The 22,291-nt window shown below is 33.4% G+C and overlaps 1 protein-coding gene across 1 annotated transcript; it reads right to left on the reverse strand.

Annotated features, from left to right (window-relative positions):
- Positions 1 to 1,850: 1,850 nt before the first annotated feature.
- LOC128239346 (uncharacterized) lies at positions 1,851 to 13,960 on the reverse strand. The gene is made up of 2 exons (XM_052955964.1): positions 13,821 to 13,960; positions 1,851 to 6,773 (listed from the first exon to the last, which is right to left on the reverse strand). Exon 2 carries the CDS (start codon positions 6,770 to 6,772, stop codon positions 5,777 to 5,779), a length of 996 nt encoding a protein of 331 aa, XP_052811924.1. The 5' UTR covers position 6,773; positions 13,821 to 13,960; the 3' UTR covers positions 1,851 to 5,776.
- Between the last annotated feature and the right edge of the window lie 8,331 nt (positions 13,961 to 22,291).

Consider the following 22,291-nt stretch of genomic DNA (forward strand, 5'->3'; position numbering starts at 1 on the left):
AACGTTAGTGATATCAATTAACACACATTCATGCACAGGTGTGGCTTCTATCTACACGGCAAAGTCATTCAAATGATTCCAAACAGGCGCATATGTTCGAAAACTCAAAAAGTTTCACTCCAAAACCGTCGGCCACCGCGAAGTCAAGATCGACATCCAGCAAGTCATGCATGAAAATCGGCTGTTTCGTATAGTTTCTCCGCTACGTTACAAATTCGGCATCGATTTTCCGATCCCTTTCATGAAATGTTCCAAAAAACTTCATTCGCAACAACTTTGAATAGCTTCTATCTGTATGCGAGATGACAAAAACATGACACATTGTTTTCGCTGTTTTGCCGGGCATTTTCTAGTTCAAATGAAGAGTGGAGGAAAATGCAAAGCTGTTTTCTGATTGGTTGAAAATACATTTATGTAAGTATGTAATATAAATTATTTTATGCATGTATCTGTCACATTTTATCATGATATAATTTAGACGTCACAATTATGACGTCACACGTCACGTTACTGACGTTCCATCGGAAACTTTCTAGTTGATTGACGACGCGAAATTCGAAATATGCTATTTGACCCAAACATGTTTTTTTTTCTCTGAAATTTCACATTCAGAATGGCTGAAGTTACGTGGTAATGATGTTGAATTAATACAAAGTTTTTTATTAGTACCGCTAATATTTGCTGGTGTCCTACAGGTATCACCCTGGTCGTCCGTCTTTACGTCAGTCCGTCCGTCAGTCCTTCCAAGTTCCACACTTGTTTATGTTCTTTGTTAATGACTTATCAGCCTTTCAAATTTTCTAATTGATTTTTTCTTAATTTACGCATAGTGATAATACGAAAATTTCTGACAAGTTATGTAAGTCATGTTCAATATTTTTTAGATTTATACTCATTTTTATAGTACTAGTTTTATACTCATGTTTGACAACTCTTGTTTTTTGTTAACAACTTCGAAACGGTTCAAAGTATTATTTTCAAAATTTCCGTGTCTCTATGTAACAAGTTATGTAACTTATACTTAAATATTGTCACATATATTGCCCTTTTTATACTTAAAAATTTCGACATTTTTTACGGTTTGGTTAATTGCTGAAATCCCCTTCCAGATATTAAGTTCAAATTGTCCATACTTGCTGACGGTGATAAAAAAATTGTGCTATGTAATTCATGCTGATTGCCATTTTCTATACTTATAAGTGATTAACTGTTGATATTGGGTGTTTGGGATTTTGTTTCCTTATTTAAGAAATAGAGGATATTTGTTTATTTCAGTGTAAGATCGTATTTTATTTCACGAGTTTTATAAAATATTTCTTTATTTTTTTAAACATTTTTCGACATAATTTACTGAAGTCCAGTGTTCTGTTTTGACCAAGGCAAGTACATGTAACAACAAAGGATTTTAAAAGTAGTTCTGAAAATTGATATTTTCACTCCTTATTTTGCAGTGAAAATATCAATTTGATATTTTCACTGTTGTTATTTCACTGTTAAAACCCCATATTTCATCGTAAAGCATGAAAGAAAAGTGGATATTTAATACCAAGGAATTATTTATATGTTTTAGTTTGACACTTGTGCTACTGTTGAGCCACTTTGACTTGTAATTTTTCGTTGCAACTGACATTCATTGTCTGAGGAATATGTAACAGAATGGATTTCTAAGACTTGACCTTACAATGTTGTCCTTAGTGTTATTGACAAAATATGGAAGTTTTTATATACATATTGCATAATGGTAGATGAGAGTAATGTTCAGTAGTCAGTGTAACTGTTATTGCATATAGGAAGTGAAGAAGTCAATCAGACAGCTACATATAAGCAAGTTATGCACACAGCTGCATATAAACAACTCATACATTTAATTCAATTATAAGAATTCATACAAACAGTTATATATGAAGAACCCATACATGCAGTTACATGGAAACAACTCACACATACAGCTACAAGTAAACAACTGATACAGACAGATACATATGAAAAACTCATACATACAGATACATGTGAACAAATCATGCAGACAGCTGTGGATGAACAAGTCGTACATACAGTTACAGATGAACAAGTCATACAGACAGCTGCATGTGAACAACTCATACAAACAGCTACATATAAACAACTCATACATTTAATTCAATATTAAGAATTCATGCATACAGTTAAATATGGAGAAGCCATATATGCGGTTACATGGAAACAACTCATACATACAGCTATATGTACACAACTGATACAGAAAGATACATATGAAAAACTCAGTTACGTAAATACATACAGGACATGTGAACAAATCATGCAGACAGTTGCAGATGAACAAGTCGTACATACAGTTAAAGATGAAAAAGTCATACAGACAACTGCATGTGAACAACTCGTACAGACAGCTACATGTTAATTAATCCTATCGTCAGCTCTAAATGAACATCTCAAGACATACACATTAAAACTCAAATGTGAACAATTATATTGACAGCCTCGTGCAGACATGTACATATGAACAACTGATATTGTCAGTTATATGTGAACACTTTTTGATGTCTGATTCATGTTCACAACTCATTTTCACAGCTGTATGTTAACAACTCCTATTGTCAGCTGTATATTGACAACTCATATTGGCAGTTCCATGTAAATAATTGATATCTACATGTACATGTGAACAACTCCTTTTAGTCATATATATATGGACAACACACACTTTCATTTACATGTAAGCAACTCATACATGTACCTACAACTACAAGACAACAGCTGATATTGTCAGGTTCATGAACGTTACTGATACCTACAGGTGTATGTCAACAACTCATTTTCGTCCTATACATATGAACAAAACACACTTTCATTTACATGTAAGCAAGTCATCTCTACCACTTAATGTCAACAGCTCATATTGTCTGGTACATGAAAATATCTGATATATGCCGATGCATGCCAACAACTCATTGTCATCATATATAAATTAACAACACTCTGTTTCATATACATGTTAGCAACTTATGTGTACAATTTCATGTCAACAAGTTATATCATCAGGTACATGAAATGAACTTATATCTACAAGTACATGTAAACAACTCATTGTCAACATATATTTACAAACAACACATTGTGATTAACTGATAAGCCATTTATACCTACAGTTTCATGTCCACAACTCATATTTCAGGTAATGAAAATAACTGATATCTTCAGGTACATGTAAACAACTCATTGTCAACATATATTCATGAACAACACATTGTCATTTACTGATAAGCCACTCATACCTACAGTTTCATGTCAACAGCTCATATTTTCAGGTACATGAAAATAACTGATATCTACAGGTACATGTTAACAACTTATTTTCATCATATATTTATGAACAACATATTGTCATTTACTTAAAAGCCTCTCATACATACAGTTTCATGTCAACAACTCATGTTGTCAAGTACATGAAAATAACTGATATCTACAGATACATGTAAACAACTTATTGTCATCATATATTTATGAACAACTCATTGTCATCATATATTCATAAACAACTCATTGTCATCATATATACATGTAAACAACTCATTGTCATCATATATTAATGAACAACTCATTGTAATCATATATTCATGAACAACTCATTGTCATCATATATATATATAAGAAAATAATTTGTTTCTGTCCCCTGTGCACAGAACCATTACATCACTCAACGATTTCTGTGTGTAGTGCTGTCAACACAGGTCCACGTTGAAATTCATTTTCCAAAATTGAAATTGCAATTTGCTGCACTGACTGCAAAAAACAAGCCACCGCCACGCAGTCTCGTTAAAGCGACACTCTTATTCAAAATCAATTCATACACATGTATAAGAAACATAAACTTGTACTGATAAACCTTGAACTACTTAACTAAATAATGCATTTATAGAAAACATTAATTACTGATAACAAGATTATAACCGTGTATTTAATAGCAGAAATCGCAAATATATTTAATAATTGGTGAATGCTATAAGATTTACTGCGATCTACTATAGTCGAATAAGGTAGACATACTGTATTGTGTGCACATTACTTTCCAATTTAACACGGTATCCTTCGTAAGAACCATTGTTTTCTTGAACTTGTGGTAAATTTTCAGTGGGAGTAAGAGTGCATCTTTAAGCTAAGTACACCCTCTTAAAAGCCCAGCTCAGTATATGGAAGATGAAGTATGATTTATATTTTTGTCGCCGATCACGTTCGACCAATGAGAAACTGTCTATCTATAGGTCATATAAGAAAAGTACTTAGTTAATCATATATATCCAATCTAATCTGTGATTTTTGTTATGTTTTAATGATGTTGATTACTATTTGTTCAATAACTTTTCAACGAAATTATTTAATGAATACCTGGACTGAGACAGAAAACAGTGAGCAAATATTAACTCTACCTAGCATGTCGAAGCTGATGATCAAAATAGAAGATACACACCTGCTTCAAATTTATTTACTCTTCATCTGATTAATAAATTTAGTAAAATATAACAGACCACGTCATAAAAATAACGACGTCATGACGTCATTGCAGTGATGTTGATGTGCGTACAAATAAAGTATAATGTTAGCATTATCAATATGAATTCATGAACTAGTACAATAATTTGACATAAAGATTTTTCCAGCTTGTTGTCATGCTGTTCATTCATTTTTCTAAAGCAAAATTAAAATCAGATACCACCAATAAAATTATTTCAACGTGTTTAGCATGAAACAAGAGTATTTTATTTAAACAAAAATAGCATATCTAGTATCGTTCATTTATTATTTTGGTTTCAATGGCTTAGATAAACACACACATAGAAAATATCTGAAAAAATGCAAACAATGCAATGTACAATACGATACATTACGTACAGGAAAAGCACATATCCAAGTATTATAACGCATGCAGAGTTTCTAATTAGGCGCTTGAAAAATCCACTTAACGTTAGATACTTAACAGTCAAGCGTAATAATTAATACAGGCCGACAAGCCGTATCACTGGCTAAAAATGAGGGTTGTTTTTTAGTTGTAATAAATATTTAGATATATGAAAAAGACATGTCCTTCCCATTGGAACACTTCCCTCCCAGCTCTGATATTTACGGGCAATACGAGCTGTTGGCTATCCATTCGGATGCCATTTCCAAATTGGTATAGCAATATCTTTACGGCCAAGCCGACATTTAATTCTTTTCTATGACGTTTCAAAACCTGAAAGTTTAATTACATGTTGTATATACATAATAGGTATACAGCCTTTAAGTGATACTTAAAGTTGATGGTGTTAATTATGGAGGAATAAATTTTGCCAGTATTCTGGATTGACAAACTTGACCGGAAGATGTTGTAGTATACACTCGTCATCATTTGATTGATTGTTCATATGAGGCTAAGACAACTTTACATAGTAATAAAATTGTACATATATTTAAAACATGTCACATGTTACTTAACAAAATCAATGCATGACTTCGACTTTGTTGAATATATATATAATTATGTTCTTTTCCTTAAAAAAGGGGGATGATAAGATTTGAATAAAGAAAGTAAATGCTAACATTGATGTCATCCGATCCGTGATAATATATGAACAATGTAATAACACAATCAATATGAAAACCCACGAAACAAGCCCATTATCACAAATAAATATGAAGCCATGCGTATCGGTAACGACCAAGAAATAAAGCTTCCTAAAGCTTAATCACACAATAACAGCCCGACTCTTCATCAGAACATAATTCTTCCAGTACTTTGCTACTGGAGTGAATACTGTGTAATGCTGTTCCTTTCAAGACAGTACAGGTATATTCCTTTCTTTGTTTGCATTACCTCCATGTGGTTGACACCACAGCCAGTTTTCAGTGTCGCTAGTATCTTAAGATCATCTGACATCAACAGAAGTTTCTTATCGTAGCTAAACACCAAAGTGCCGTCACCAACAGCAGCTATCGGGCCCGGTTCTACGCCATTTACTTCTACAAACGTTGCCAGAATGTGACCGTTTGTGTCAATCTTTGTCAGTTTTCGTATTCCTCCTCCAGCGGCAAGTGAAATGTAGAGATGGGTCTGTCCTCCGGATATGCTCATGGTCATAAATGGTTGTTCGTCTCCGATAGAAAACATTTCTGTTACGAATGAATTCATGTTTACGGATTCCGAAATTCCTGTTTTCATGTTGAGAAGTTCTAACTTCAATGGACAAAAAAGCACCGCTAGTATATCATTATTAAGCGCTATTGCTGAACGTTGTGATTTGTAATCCTTCATTATACGCATGCCTGTCTTCATATGAAAAGAACATTGAAGTCTGTCGTGTTCAGTGGAGAAAACAGTGATCGAGGAATACCGGTAATGTCCACTGTCATTCGTTACTTGCTGCCATTCGCATGACAATCCTTTTATTTGACAAAATTGATTACACTGATGTTGTTCATATCTCAAGTTGTCACAAACAACAACACATTTGGTTGAGTCTAATCTGACAATAGCTGCAGCCATAGTTCTTATTGGGAATTTCTGTTGGTTAACTCTTTCAAAGTTCCCTTTTCCTGTTTTGGATTGGTACAGCCACAACGTCGGCTCATTTCCTTCATTATTGTTATTTAAAACAACCACTTTTTCATCAGACAATACAGTAAATCCCAACATTAATTCTGGTGGGTCTTTAATAATGTCCAATTCCTTTGCAAGACATGTGACCTCGGTGTTTGACCCACATTGCTCATATACGTCCTGTCGTTCCGCCTCCATTCTAATTAAAACAAATTGTGCATACATTTAAGAAATCTTAGCGGTATAATAAAAGAAGATAAACACAAACTTGTCATCCCAATTTGTCTCTTCAAAAACAGGTGGAGGACATAATTTGCTTGGATACAAAAAATAAATGAGAAAAATGTTCAATTGAAAACAAAATGGCGAATTTGTCATTAAAAGTACATATTTGTGCCATGTAAATGGACATCATCTTTATGAAATAAAATGTATGCTTCTAGAATGCGACCAAAAGCATATTTTTCGATCGGCGTCTCAGCTTGGTATCATAAATTTTAAGATAAAAAAGTTATTGAATTTATGGAACAGATAGAAGGTTACGATGCAATGTTTAAATATGAACGTGTTAATTTGATCCACAATTTCACATATTTTCTCGGCAAATATGGAATTTCTGTGCATGTTGTCTCTGTGCTTGCATATTTTATTCCTATTTTACAAACATAATGGTAATAACTTGACTGTACACCTTCCCTGGTAGATATTTTGTACCTTAACCCCCCCCCCCCTCCATTTGTTTGTTGCAAGCATACGCACAGATTGGCGAGACTTCAAACAAACCTTTGCCCTCTTTTAAAAGTACAATGGTGTCCACTGCCCATGTTGTAAAGTATAACTTATGTAAATGCCATTGACTAGCGGGATTTTATGCGTTGGCGATAATACCATAGCTAATAAGTGGATGCTTGTCCCTAAAATCTGGACGCGATATATCAATATAAAGAAAACATCACTTACAAAGGTTTGAACCAGAATCAGCATTTTTTTCTTAAAATCCAGTCATTTTGTCTGCAAACGAACATTTTTCTCACTTACAAATTACGTTCTTCTACCGTTAAAAAATGATCTTTATAAGTAAAGTTCAATTGAGGGAATTGGTTGTTGATCCTAAACTTCAATATATTATTTGCAGTACAAGGAAACCGTGCACAAGGGAAATTGGTCTACCAAGAGACAACATTTGGAGAATAAATTGCTTTTGTCAAACCAAGATTTATTTATTCGAAACTCTTTATTCAAAACTCAAGGATAACCAGCACGAAACATACGTCATAGTTCAACAAGAGGCATTTGTGTAACTGCGTATCAATAAAGGTGTCTTTATCATCAAAACTTAAGATCGCGTTGTACAGGACTAGATCACGTCATTAAAGTGAAACTCACTTTATCTGTATTTCAGATGAAGTATAACACATGTGTATCACGGGACAATATTATAAGTTACGGGGTAAGTAAATGACCCGATATGGGATATACGGGGCAAAGGAAACCCTTTATAAGAATATTGTTTTCTGCGCCCCGTATATCCCATATCAGGTCACCTACAGACCCCGTTACGAATATATCACGTCGACAACTTGTTTACATGTATAAATGTTTTATTTATTAATAGGAATCGGAAAATAGACGCCATTTTGGTACGATATGGAAAAATATTGGGTCACCCCGCGACCAGTCCTGGACCAATGGCGTTGCGTCATTTATGTTGGAGGTGTAATTTGGGCGCCTACGTCGTTAAACCTTTACACCTTCTTACGGCCGGACAAGATGGCGAAGAATTTGCTCGCTTCAACGTATAATTTTGGCATTTACGGATGGTGAATATTAAGGTAGGATCTTTAGAATTGGCGCAGAGTACTCGCATTGTAACTCCTGGTTTACTCGCGTGTTGTCTGTTTTTAGGAGGTTGGCTTAGTTTAAGCCTGAAACTCAATACAGATATTATTTCTATGCGTACATTGGCCGTATAAGTCTGAATTCCGTGTGTTTTAGCGCAAAAAGCAGGTGTATGAAACAAATGTCTACAAAATATTGATTAAATTTGCAAATGTATACTTCGTTGTAACTTTCAAGTGATGGTTCCGTGTTTAACAAAAGTTCTGGACAATTTTCAAAGTCAGTACAATGGCCGTACAAAATAATTACGAGTACATTGTCCGAACGTTTTCATGTTTATAGCATTTCTCTATAATATATATATAAAATATAATGTATTCATTTTGATTTTATTCATTTATATTCATTAGTGTAAACATTTACTTTATAATCACAGACTAATTATCACAATTTTGTTAAATCAAGTGCATAGTTGCACATTAACAGTTCATGACCCAACACTTTTCCAGTGGATAATAGAACATGAGATCAAATTACAATATGAAAAACAAGAGCTGCTTTGACTTGGAAGTGAATACAATAGCAATGCAATATGTGCCTATCAAAAGCAATAAAACAATCAAATTAAAAAGTTAACAAGAATCGCGATGAGACAAAACCGGAATTTGTATGATTGGCAGAAGAGATTCAGTTTCAATTGATTTCTTCTATTGTTTGCTGCAGTTACCTTGATCCTCAAGGCCCCAAACACAATCCCATGGTAGTCCTCCATAAACTCTTCCTACATATCAAGTTAGATCACATTATGTCAACCATAACTAAAACAATAATTTATCAAACGGCAATTCAATGAAAGCTCTACATAAACTTGTCTTATAAACCAAGTTTGGTCACACTATGTCAACATTTGCTTGAGTTATCAATACTAAGCATATTGCTATTTTAAGCAACAGTGACCTTGACCTAAACCATAACTCTTGGGACCTAAAACACAATCTCAGGAAAGGTCGCTATAAACTCTTCCTATATACCAAGTTTGGTCAAAATATGTAGACCCTTACTTAAGTTAATCAATACCAACCCGTTTTCTATTATAAGTAACCTTGACATTGAGCCTAGGGGCCTCAAACGCATTCCCATAAAATTTCTCCTTAAAGTATTCGTATCAAGTCTCTTTATGTCAAACCTAGCTAAAATTATTCGATACATAAGGTGACTTTGATGCTGGCCTCCCACCAGCCCCCCTCCCCCAACAATGACGAAAGTCATTCAAATAACTTATTTAAATCCCAACTTGCCCTAAAACTTTAACCTGCCCTAAAACTTTATACTGAGTCAATCAGGGGCCATTATCAAGGATAATTTGGGGTAATATAACCTCATTGTGCGATGGTCCTGAACAATTGCATGAAGTATTAAGTAAATTGAATGAAGGGTATAGAAGTTATCAATAAATATCCCAACCTGCCCCAAAACTTAAGTTCTTAACTTAACCTAAGTTCCATAGTCAATCAAAGGCCATAGTTTGTATAAAGGATAATATGAAGTTATCTAACCTCATTATGTGATGGCCCTGAACAAGTGTGTGAAGTATTAAGTCAATTGAATGAATGGTATTGTACTTATAAGTGAAAATCTCAACTTGCCCTAATACTTTAACCTGCCCTTAAACTTTGGCCTAAGTCAATCAAGGGCCATAACTTGTATTAAGGATAATATGGAGTTATGTAACCTCATTGTGTGATGGACCTGGACAACTGTGTGAAGTATTAAGTCAATTGAATGAAGGGTATAGAAGTTATTCATAAATATCCAAGCCTGCTCTAAAACTTTAACCTAAGTTCCATAGTCAATCATGGGCCATAATTTGTATAAAGGATAATATGGAGTTATCTCACCTCATTATGTGATGGCCCTGAACAACTGTGTAAAGTATTAAGTCAATTGAATGAAGGGTATTGGACTTCTTCGAATAGTCGAGCAAAAATATATATATACATAATTATGATCCTGTAAAAATATAAACATAATTGCACATTAACAGCTCATTGCATATCACTTTTCTATTGGATAATAGTTCGTTACGACCCGACCTGCTTTTAAATGCCTTTCCACAATGGCGGCACATCAATTCTTTTCTAGATTCCTGAAATATATTTGAAATAGTTTATTACACATTTGCATATTTATGATAGATGGTGGTAATGGTTTTTAAATCCGACCTTATTGAACAATACGTTTGATTAAAATAAATGTTCATGCTTTGGAGATCTCCTCTTGTCACCTTTCAAATTTTGTGTCGATATGACATGTGTCTTATTATACATTATTGCCCCTGTTCTGTTAAGTGTAATTGTAATTGTGCTGTGCTGGTCTTTTGTTTATATTCAATGGCCTAATCTTACACAAAAAAAAATCGATTTTCGAATTATTTTACACAGCTAATATCACTTATTTCTTATATTAACTAATTCTAAGAAATGAATTAAATTAAGCCTTTTTCATCTTTAATCAGCATACGTATACGATGACATGTATATAAGAAAAATATACGTACCATTGTGGTTAATGTGATCAGATCCTGAAAAAAGGATAATACATTTAAATCAGATTATGAAATTTAGTTGTTTTAAATAAATCATTTCATATTAAGAGAATGTAATGTAAATGTCACAAATAGGTTAATTTAAAAATCGTTCGGACAATATACTCGTAAATATTTTGTACGGACATTGTACTCACTTCGAAAATTGTCCAGAACTTTTGTTAAGCACGGAACTATCACTTGAAAGTTACAACGAAGTATACATTTGCAAATGTAATCAATATTTTGTAGACATTTGTTTCATATACCTGCCTTTTGCGCTAAAACACACGGAATTCAGAGCTATATGGACAATGTACGCATAGAAATAAAATCTGTATCGAGTTTCAGGCTTAAACTAAGCAAACCTCCTAAAAACAGACAACACGCGAGTAAACCGTGTTACAATGCGGGTACTCTGCGCCAATTCTAAAGATCCTTCCTCAATATTCACCATCCGTAAATGGCGAAATTATACGTCGAAGCGAGCAAATCATTCGCCATCTTGTCCGGCCGATGTACTATAGCGATCACGTGATACTCCCCTGTGATCACGTCGTACACATGTATATCACATAATCTGCATATGCATCTACCGTAGTACTTTACTTAATACATTTTTACATTGAATGCTCTTTTCTTAAATATGTCTCGTTTATGTTATATACGACTTTTTCTCCTCTATCAATGCTGTCATCTTTACATCATGAACTTAAATCTTAGAATAACTTTGTAAGCTAAGCAAAAATGATTATTAAGTTTACGGTAATGTGCTTAGAAATAGTTGTGGAAAAGGAGTTGACAGGTTGACATCAAGAACATAACAATTTTTTTCACAAGTTTGTATCAATAATAAGAATAATAATTGATTGTGTAAGGAATTACAGAACTGTCTCCCCTGATTATGCGCGATTAAAATTATAGAACGTTAGGAATACGTATTTAAGGAATAGAGTTTATGATACAGTATATATCGCAGTTATTCAATGATTGAGAGTATATATGACTCAAAAGAACAGTTACAAACTTTGATTATAATAAATGCAACTGTACCTTCAATCATTTTTTCTATTTTTAGTAACAGTGACATTGACCTTGACCCTAGGGCCCCAATATTAAATCCATGAAAAGTATCCATGAACCCTTCCTATATACCAAAGTTGGTAAGAATATCTCAAAGTAAAAATTTAAGTTTTAACCGTCTTTGTATTTTAGTAGCAGTGGCATTGACATTGACCCTAGGGACCTCAAACTCAATTCCATGAAAGGTGTCCATAACCTTTTTTTACATTGAGATATTCAGTTTCAACCATTTTTCTAATTTTATTTACAGTTACCTTGAACTAAGGGGACCAAATCGCAATATCATGAAACTTCTCCATAATGTTTGCTATTTACCAAGTTTGGTTACAATATGTCCCTGCATATAGACATTCAGAATTGTTTTTACTTTTAGTAACAGTAACCCTGACATAACCCTAAAGTGCCTCAAAAACAATTCCATGAAAGGTCCCCACACACCCTTACTATACACCTCAATTGATAACTACATGTCAAGTGAAGCTAAATATATTTAATTTCATGTATGTCTATTTTTATTAGACACAAGCTTTATCTTTACCATAGGGATCCAAAAATCGCAGTCCCATGAAAGGTCTCCATAAACTCTTCATATATAAACCATAGGGCCAAGTCTAAATTGGTGACATTGTTTAATGTGTTCTTTGTTGTGCTATATAATGTTGATATTGTTGATGTATATTTGTGTAGCATGTTTTATATGTTCTTATGTGCTCGATTGCTTTGTGAAAATGTTTTTCTCTAAACCATTCTTTGTTTTTTTTGCATCTATTTTAATTGACGAAGTTTCAGATTTCAGATATTATTTCACATATTATTTTAATAAAATTACTACGCGATCTACTCGCAGCGGACTTAAACGTGAAAATTTTTGAGTATGTAAACTGTCCAAATACATCCGGGGTTGTTTGCGATAAAAATGGCCGAGGAGTTCCTTCCGAATGTCGTCTTGCGGAGACTTTCAAGATTTAAAAGTATAATCTGACCTTTCAGAAGAAGATTCTATACACTGTAAAGAAAAGCTCTTTTTGTATATATGTGTTAACAACCTGAGAAAATATTCACTGAGAAAGCTGTCTGTGTACGTGTGACAACGGGCTTACATACATTTACATAATACTAGCGAAATCAAACGTATAACGATCGAAACAAACATTAATTTTCCAGATTTATACCTTTGTTAACAGAAGCAAACGGATTTGAAAACAAGGTACGAGGTAATAAATGTGCACGAAGAGATAAGTGCGTTTATAGAAGACTACTTTTACGCTTATGTCCGCCTTAAAACTATAAAAAAAAATTATGAAGGTACAATTCAAAATTGAGGGAAACAAGTTTTTTTTTCCGTCAAACCCTATTATTTATTTCTTCCTAGGCTTAAATATAACTACAAATGTATATCAAAGCATATGACATATCTAGTCCTTTTTATACTGTTATTTAAATGGCTTAAATACAATCTTACCTTACTACGTACATTCATATGAAAGGGAAACAGACATACAGCAATAATTCATATATCAGTTATAAGTCTAAATATAGGCTCACAATATACATGTAGACTGATGCAAACAATAATTTTAAACAAAATAATGCATTATTAAGATTCACTTGTTTGACTTTAAATGTATTCAGTGTGAAAACAAGTCGATTCAAGACCAAATGGTTTGAACACTGAATTCTGCGCAAAAAGACACACATGCAAACAACATTCTGGTATCAACTAATCCCGAAATGAGTTACCTTCGCGATGGCACAAACTTTTTAATAACTTCCTTTCATCTTATCCGTCAGTTTGGGAATAAATGTTTCCATAATGCTCACGATAAATACAACAAAATTTACTTCCTCGTCGCTTTCCTACAGCACACAATGGACCCACGCTTTCGCTTTATGATTCAGTCCACGCTGGGCACCAACTATTAAAAATATACGGCATTAAGAACACATGTTCAGGTTATACACCACTCAATAAATCTCATATATATTCTTAAGGGATGGACCGATTTGCACGCGAAATAACACTGATTTCTAGTGTTTTATTACACCACATACATATATAGGATTGAAGTTCCAAATAACATTAAAAACATAAGAAAAAATGTAACGTGTATAATAATTAAAAAGTTGAACGTTATTAGATAAAGATACTTAATCTAGAGTTAGAGGGAGAAAAATGTGTTTAAAACGTTAACGAAAAATATATGAAGTAGATTAATCACATTAAGAAAGCTCTATTTAAATCACAAACCATTTAGTTTCAAAACCTACAAAGACGGTTATTAACAAATGATCTTTGATAGTTTCACCATGCTTTGATTCACGGTCATGCGCTAAGTAAAAGAAATAAGGCTTGTTACAATGAGTAGGCACTTCCGAATTTGTGTTATTTGCCCTTTGAATTAGAGGGATTGTGGCGTTAATTAAGTTGTATGGTGATAAATCCAAGAAAGGAGGAACAATCCAAAATGACAAAATTGTACAAAATCTGAATATATGCAAGAAAAGAATTGTCAAGATAACTTTCAGTTTTAAAACGAACGTGAATTTCTATGTGGAGACCTAAAATACTCTATAACGTCAGACACGACTCGGTTCAAAAAACATTTTGTTTTATGTGACGCATTTATTCATTTAGACGAGACAACATAATTAATTCAAACCATTTTATGAAGTTGAGAAAGTAACGAATCTACATAAATCTAGACAATATTGTCATTCCTTGTCAATGTCTTATTCGTAGAAGACGATACACTTTGGTGCTGTTTTAATATGAACACGGACGAAAGCACGAAATAAAGAAAACAGCCTTAGCGTATGGCACCGAAATAAATGGCAATAGTCACGACGAATCCTTTAAAGCTGGAACTTCTAAACACGGCTACATGTCTGTCTTAATCCGTGATCATGACTTAGTTTGTCACACACATGTTTCTTGTCGGATACAGACAACCATTTTTGAGCATAAGCAACTTAGATGGACAGACGCATGTTTACATTTAGCTTGCCGCTGGAGGAAGATGCAAAAACTGACAAAGGTTGACACATACGGGCACATTCTGGCAACTTTGGTTAATGTAAATGACGTGAAATCTGGCCTGAAAGCTGCTGTTAGGGACGTTAATTCGGTAAGTGGGGAAATTTTGATTTCGGAGTGTCTTTGATTACTAGCGGCGCTTGATTCGCACAAAGACATGAAGCTTCTTACAACGAATAAAGAAATATACCTTTACCGTTTTTAGCGGGACAAGATTACACAGTTTTCTCTCCAAGAACTGTTTGATATTCTGAAGTCGACGGCGACAAATTGTCTTACGGTTATTTAAATAACAAGACTTTACGTGTTCTATGTAGATACATATCACAATGTTACAGTTATAAACCTTTCAAATCCAAACATTTGATCATGACTTAAAAAAGACGTATTTCGTAAATGTTTTTATTACGGAATACTACCGTAACATATATGCATGCGGAAAGTTTTTGATATATATTTATTTATTAATATATACATTTTCAGGTATAGAATGTTTGTTTGGCATCAATTGTTCATCATTTTGTGTTGGGAATAATTGAAAGGTGTAATATTATGTTCATCGCTGTATGAAAATATTTGATCACTGCACGCCTAGCAAACACATAACGCTGCGACAACGTTGTAGCAACGCTACCGCTAACGTTGGTTTAATGTTATTTATAACATAACATACGGCGCAGGAGTGATATATCCCCATGCAATATATTAGTGTGATAACTTAAATTAGGTAACCACATCACAGAAAAATGTATTCATACGCGCTATCAATAAATGTAAACAAACATTAGAAACGATGTTTCGAAACAATTCCTATCGGTGTCAACAAACTCAATTCCACGAAGAAACAAATGGTTACAAAGGCTGAGCTAAATCCAAACAAACACCTCCCTTATCACAGCGCCAGACAATACCTTGTCCAGAAATTGGAACATTATATGAATGACAACAATGTTCTTGCGGACCAGATTATGCAAACATCGGTACACAATAACATTGCATCTATAAACTATAATAGTCACATAAATCCAACTCAACGCAAGGAAATGTCTAGCATACTGTACTTCAGTGAAAAAACTGTCTCCTTTCTTGCAAAATGCTCATTTTAGGCTCTTTATGCAATGCTCAAGTTCACATAGCCACAATAATTCGCGTTTAGGGAACTTATTTAAACATTTGGATATTCATTTTGTTCCCTAAACGCCACAAGTCGACTGATCCATACCTATGTAAAATATATTCTTTTACTGTAACTCAACAATTCTTAACACTTCACTGTTAAATAAAAAACAAAAGTTTAACATTAATTATTTTTAGCCAATACCTTTCTCTTATTACGCTTAAGAGTTATATGAAACGCAACTAATTAGTCTAATTCAGATCGACTTCGGTTATCGCCATTTTGAACCATCTAGCAGGTGCCCGTTATCTTTCCGCTCAATAAACTTAGCGCTTGGATCTGTCATTCTTGGCTAGGAAAACAGCAATTGGGATATGGACGCGTGGAGTCGACAAATAACAAAATCGTCGAAGACTCTGAAGTGGCTGTTTATATGGACTAAAGTTCACACCTTGTCACAGTTACTGATCCCATTTTTTTCTGGTGAATTGTGTAACATTTATATAGCTCGAATGCACGGAAGTAATGCCCTTGTGCACATCCGTTAAAATGACAAAAATCAATGCTGTAATCGACCAGCTACAACGCGTTATCGCATTATTAGTGACGCTAACTTATGATCCTTTTCAAACTTCAATCGCCAAATGACATGAACACAATCGCGTGATTACGTGTAACCTCACGCAGTTATGACACTGCGATTATTATTGATTTGCTAAATTAAATGGATTGAAATATGTAATTTTATTGTTTTTAAGTGAAACTTTGAAAATCTGTTGATAATTGTGACATGATTTATGTTTTGCATTGTTAATAAAATGTTTTTATGTCGGGCTATTTTCATTCCTCGGATAAAGCATCCTAGAAACACACAATATAAATTATTCTCACTATGACAAGAAAAATGTATTGAAACATTGACCTAGATTTCGACTGTAAATGAGTTATGCTATAAATATAATCTCAAATTCGTGTTTATTTTGTATCAAATTTATTAAACTCGTCATTTTAAAACGATAAAAGCTCGATTGAGCCGCGTTTTTATTGTTTTAAATCAACTCGTTTAATAAAGTCGATACAAAATAAACACTCATTTAAGATCCTCTATATATAATATTGTTGCGTAGACACTAACGTTGTCACATTGTTGTCACAATGTTGTGACAACGTCAAAACGTTATGCAATAAACCTATCCTGACACAACCTTCGCACAACGTTTTACTTTCGTTATGTGTTTGCTGGGTCGCAATTGAATTCCAAATAACTTCACTTTAAACTGTACACTGACCAAATGTTTTCATACACAGATGAAACGTATGTGTATTTTACCGTGTGGGTATACCACGTGATAAATTGCGTCATAAATGCTACATAAGAAGGTTATATTTTGCTTTGAATGAAAACTTTAAACAAAGATAACTCAATATTTCTTCACCATTTTAAATGAAACATAGAGCAGTCTACGCCACTTACGGAGCCCCGCTTTCGGATTTTTTCCAGAGATCGATTGAGGGTATAATTTCTTAAAACACTTCGACAAACCTTTTCCCAATACGGCCATCTGACTGAGCACTTTAAAAAAATTGTTTTGGAAACAGGTTTGTCGAAGTGTTTGATAAAACTAATCACCTTATCAAACTCCGGTAATTAAACGAAGGCCCTTAAGCGGCAAAGACTGCTCTTTGTTTTATCTAAAATGGTGTAGTAAAAGAAAAAGTTATCTTTGTTTTAAGTCTTCATTTTAAGCAATGTGTTTACCCGACGTAGCATGTATGACGTATTTTATCACGTGGTATATACACACACTGTTTTAACACGCAATATTTGCAAAATTTCTTATGGATGATAATCCAACTGTATGGAGGATTTTTGTTGATCAGCCAAGGTTGAAAAAGAGGGGAGTATATCAAATTTGTAAGCATTCTTTTAATACCAAACTTTTAAACAACATGTAGAAACTATTTGGCTATCTACCGTATTCTATTCTAAGAATTAAGGGAACACATGCTTGTACTCATGAGGGAAAATGCGTGCTACCCCAAAACGAGGAGTCAAGCACGTTTCTTCATCTTTGCAGCTTAAAACTATTGAAAGGGACTCATTTACAGTATAGGGTCCGACATAAAGATAATATTTGTTAAAGTTAAATGTGAATAAAATGCTTGTTCCGATGGTGAAGCGTTACCAAAGGTTCAAATGAGTTTTAACTTTTTATTATTATAAACAACAATTCAAAAATATGAATCAATGTTTATTTGGTATATCGAACAGGAACAGAAATGGCCACTTAATTGTACCGATATTTTTAAAATCCATATAAAAGAATTGCACCGTCTTTTGACATTGAATCCGTGTAATCAATTATATCATTTGTTTGTCTTATGTTTAATCATATATTCGAATTTAAATGTATCTTGTTCGTCTTGTCACATACTGCTTAGTAAAACTGATTGTAAACGTTTTGCTAGTACTTCGCTGCTAATTTACAATAAATATTTAACAAATAGGTAACCTGTTTTCAAAATATTCCGGGTCTGCTTTTTATATTAAAGGCGTATAGTATAGGTTTATGCATATAACATTATTTAATTTTAATGCATTATTATTTTGAACTGTTTACTTCAATGGTGAAATAAAAACAAAACAAAAACATTTGATTTTTGTACAGATAAAAACAGTTTAGCCTTTATAAATGTTTTTTTTTTATCAATACCTATGTGACCCCAAACTCTCCAGTTAAAATCGCCAAATTTTCGCTATTTTTTTCATCTGTACACAAATGAAATGATTTTGTTTTGATGCTTTTTTATCTTTGAAGTCAATAGAGTAAAACATTATAATGAACTAAAATACAAAAAAATATTTTTTTAATCAACCTATATTGTGCGCCTTAAGAGCGAAAATACACTTTATTTGTTAGCAAAAGATAGTGCGCTTTTTCATAACATTGATTTAATGATAAAACAACTAGGTATCTAATGTCTAAAGTCGCAATCATTTATGCATTGGTTATAACGCTCATTGTCTTTAAAGTATGACTATTTCATTTAAGTAATTAAGTTATTAAGTTTTACCCGTATATGTATAATTAATGTATTTTCATTGTCCCCACCAATATTTTTCTAAAATTAAAGATCTAAACTTTATTTGAGAAAACCCTGTTTGCTTATTTTATTGTGTGTGTCATAATGGTGCGATATAAATCGCTAATGCATTAAAGGTTAGTTTAAACATTATATATTTACACCGATTGTGAAGAAAGTTATAATAACTTATTACAATGCCACTCTCGTTGGCATGATTTTGCACAAAAATGTGGTCTTGTGTTGTGGGGGAAACCGGAGTACCCGGAGAACCCCACTTGTCCGGCTTGGTGCGCCTGAGCCGGAAATCGAACCCGGGTCGCCTTGGTGAGAAGCGAGTGCCCTAACCACTGCGCTAACTGGACAAACCAAGCCATTAAGTGTTGTTATTACGTTGGTGGTGGTTGTGTTGCTGTTGTTGTTGATGATGATGCTGTTGTGCCACGTGTGTTTTGCTAATTGTGAACATAAACGACGCTGACGTCCTTTCGAAGAAACTTTGCTCTAGTTTAAACCAACCATACATGTATATTTAACACGTAGACCTTAATGATCATTGAGTGCACATATCTCGTTTATCAGCTGTTATATACTAGTGGAAAAAGAATCTGTCAATTAAACACTTTTTTTCGATGTTAAGTTGTTGTTCAACACAATTACTTAACACATACATGTAAGTGTGATACAGCGGGGTACTTTCTGAAATCATGTAATTCTTTGACTATACAAGTCTCATTTTATGTCGTTACTTAAAGCCATGATATTTTACATGCACAGTGTCCTTATTCAACTAGTATATTTACTTGTGTTGATAATTGATATCGTGTCGATTAGGATAACACATGTTGAAAATCGAAGGGGGTGTTTTCATCATATAGTTGAAATATACATGTAGGTCGTTTTCTTTATATAATGAGGAAACAAAGAGTGCTTTGGGTAACTATAAAACCAGTTGACTAAAACACTGTGTGGCATCTAAAACTGATCAAGCAAGAATTACCTTATGATAAAATTAAGATATCATTAACATCATTTATAACACAACATATATTTTCAGCCAATGAATTGCAACTTTGCATTTTAAATAGGATATAATTATTTAAGACTTTCAATTATCGCGAGTTTCGCTCAGTGCCACTCGTCAGATATACACTCCCTGAATCAGATTTTGCGTTGACATTTTTTTCTGCAAATGAGGGTTACATTCTTAGTGAGTGAGATGACCTGAAGTAAAATGTTAATATTTCGCAACGCTTACTCCGCCCATTTTTAATTATTAAGATTTTACTTTATGTCATCGAACTGTAAATATGCGCATTATCAAATTAACTGTGTATATAGCTCTTTGTAATTTAAAGGCATTTTAATGTGTCAAAAAGTGTAAAAGACTTGTTTCATGTCTGGATATGAAAATCTACCTCCATGTACATTATTTTCAGGATGGAATTAGAAAGGAGTTCCAATGAATTATATTCAATCTAAACCTTTCGAATCCAAGCATTTGATTGTTACTTTTAATCAAAGACGAATTACGTGTGCACTGTTTTTGTTACGGAGAACTAGACATATATATGCATGCTTCAAGTTTTGAATGTAGATTCAAAATTATATTCAAACCATGGGCTTAGTAATTTTTTCATAGACATGTTTATCGTTGAATGATACAACAAATGTTAAAACATACATTCAATCAACGTGAACAGTTTGATTAAAAAAACACACTATTTTAATCGAAATTATGGCAAAAACTTAGAGGGTATATGCTATAGAAACACTTTGAAATTTGCTGAAGTTCAACCATGCAGGTTGATTCGGGAGTGTTTGGATTAGAAGGAGGTTGTGCACAAAAACTGGTTTAAACTACCAGTTAATTAAAATTGTACTGACCGTTCCAAGGCGGTAACTAGTTTGTTTAATAGTATAGATGCACTGTGCTGTTTATGGAGTTTTGTGCTGTTGTTCAATGTTTCTTGTTTGTGATTTTTTTGCGTTCTATGTATTTGGCGTTTACCCTGTGCAATTAAACGGGGTTTAATTTATGTTTAAATGTTTTGCTACTGAGCTTGTTTTTGTAGTTTTTCATATAAATATTGACATAGATTAAAACATAAATTTAAATGATATGCCACAGCATATGCATTATTACTTTAAGGAAAAATGCACTTACCATATTCCTATCAGGCTATGTGTATGTTCTCGTTTTCGGCCAGGGGAAAATCACTCAAGAAATTAGCAATGCCCCGATATTTGCTGCATTACATATTTTATTTAGCAATTACCCATCTTTCAAAGTACAGGAATAAAATTTATCTCAAAGGTTAAGTTATCTTCATTCATTATATTCAGATTCATACACTGTGTATTGCTCATTAAACTGTATTATTTGTACAAAGATACAGTTAAAACAGTATTCCAATGTGAATATCCATATTTCTAAAATTTCTTTTTATTCGCGTTTTTATGTTTAATTCCTGTCCTTGATCTCTGATAAATTATATACATGTATCTATGTATTAAAGTTCGACCTCTGCAGTTTAGTGTTTGTTCTTTCGTTCCAGCATTTCATTGTTCACACATTTCATGTCGTACACTATTCAAAACCATGCATGTTCGTTTTCGTCGTTCATAATCTATAACAACGCCATCTTGAGTTGGCACTTGTCTGCCAGCCAATTTTGGTGATTCTGCCACATATTTGGTCATTCTGCCAACAATCCTAGTTAGGTGATTCTGCTATATGATGATTTGATCATTTGTGGCCATAGCCTAGGTCACTTAATGTACGTTTCGCCCCAGGGCAACGATAATATATCAAACTACAATTATGAGTTGTCTCCTCGATAAACCCAGACATAATTACATTCGAAAATAACGGAAAAAAACATAGTTTAAGGACATTGAAAATCAAATATTAATTCTAGAATACTTCTAACCACGAGTCTTTAGCGGTTTCCTTTGTTTACCCAGCAAATGCGT

Source organism: Mya arenaria, chromosome 6, assembly GCF_026914265.1.
Source record: "Mya arenaria isolate MELC-2E11 chromosome 6, ASM2691426v1".
NCBI lineage: Eukaryota > Metazoa > Mollusca > Bivalvia > Myida > Myidae > Mya > Mya arenaria.

Bases quoted from the DNA above. Each gene is read 5' to 3' on its own strand.
- LOC128239346 (XM_052955964.1), bottom strand. From the start codon at position 6,772: ATGGAGGCGGAACGACAGGACGTATATGAGCAATGTGGGTCAAACACC.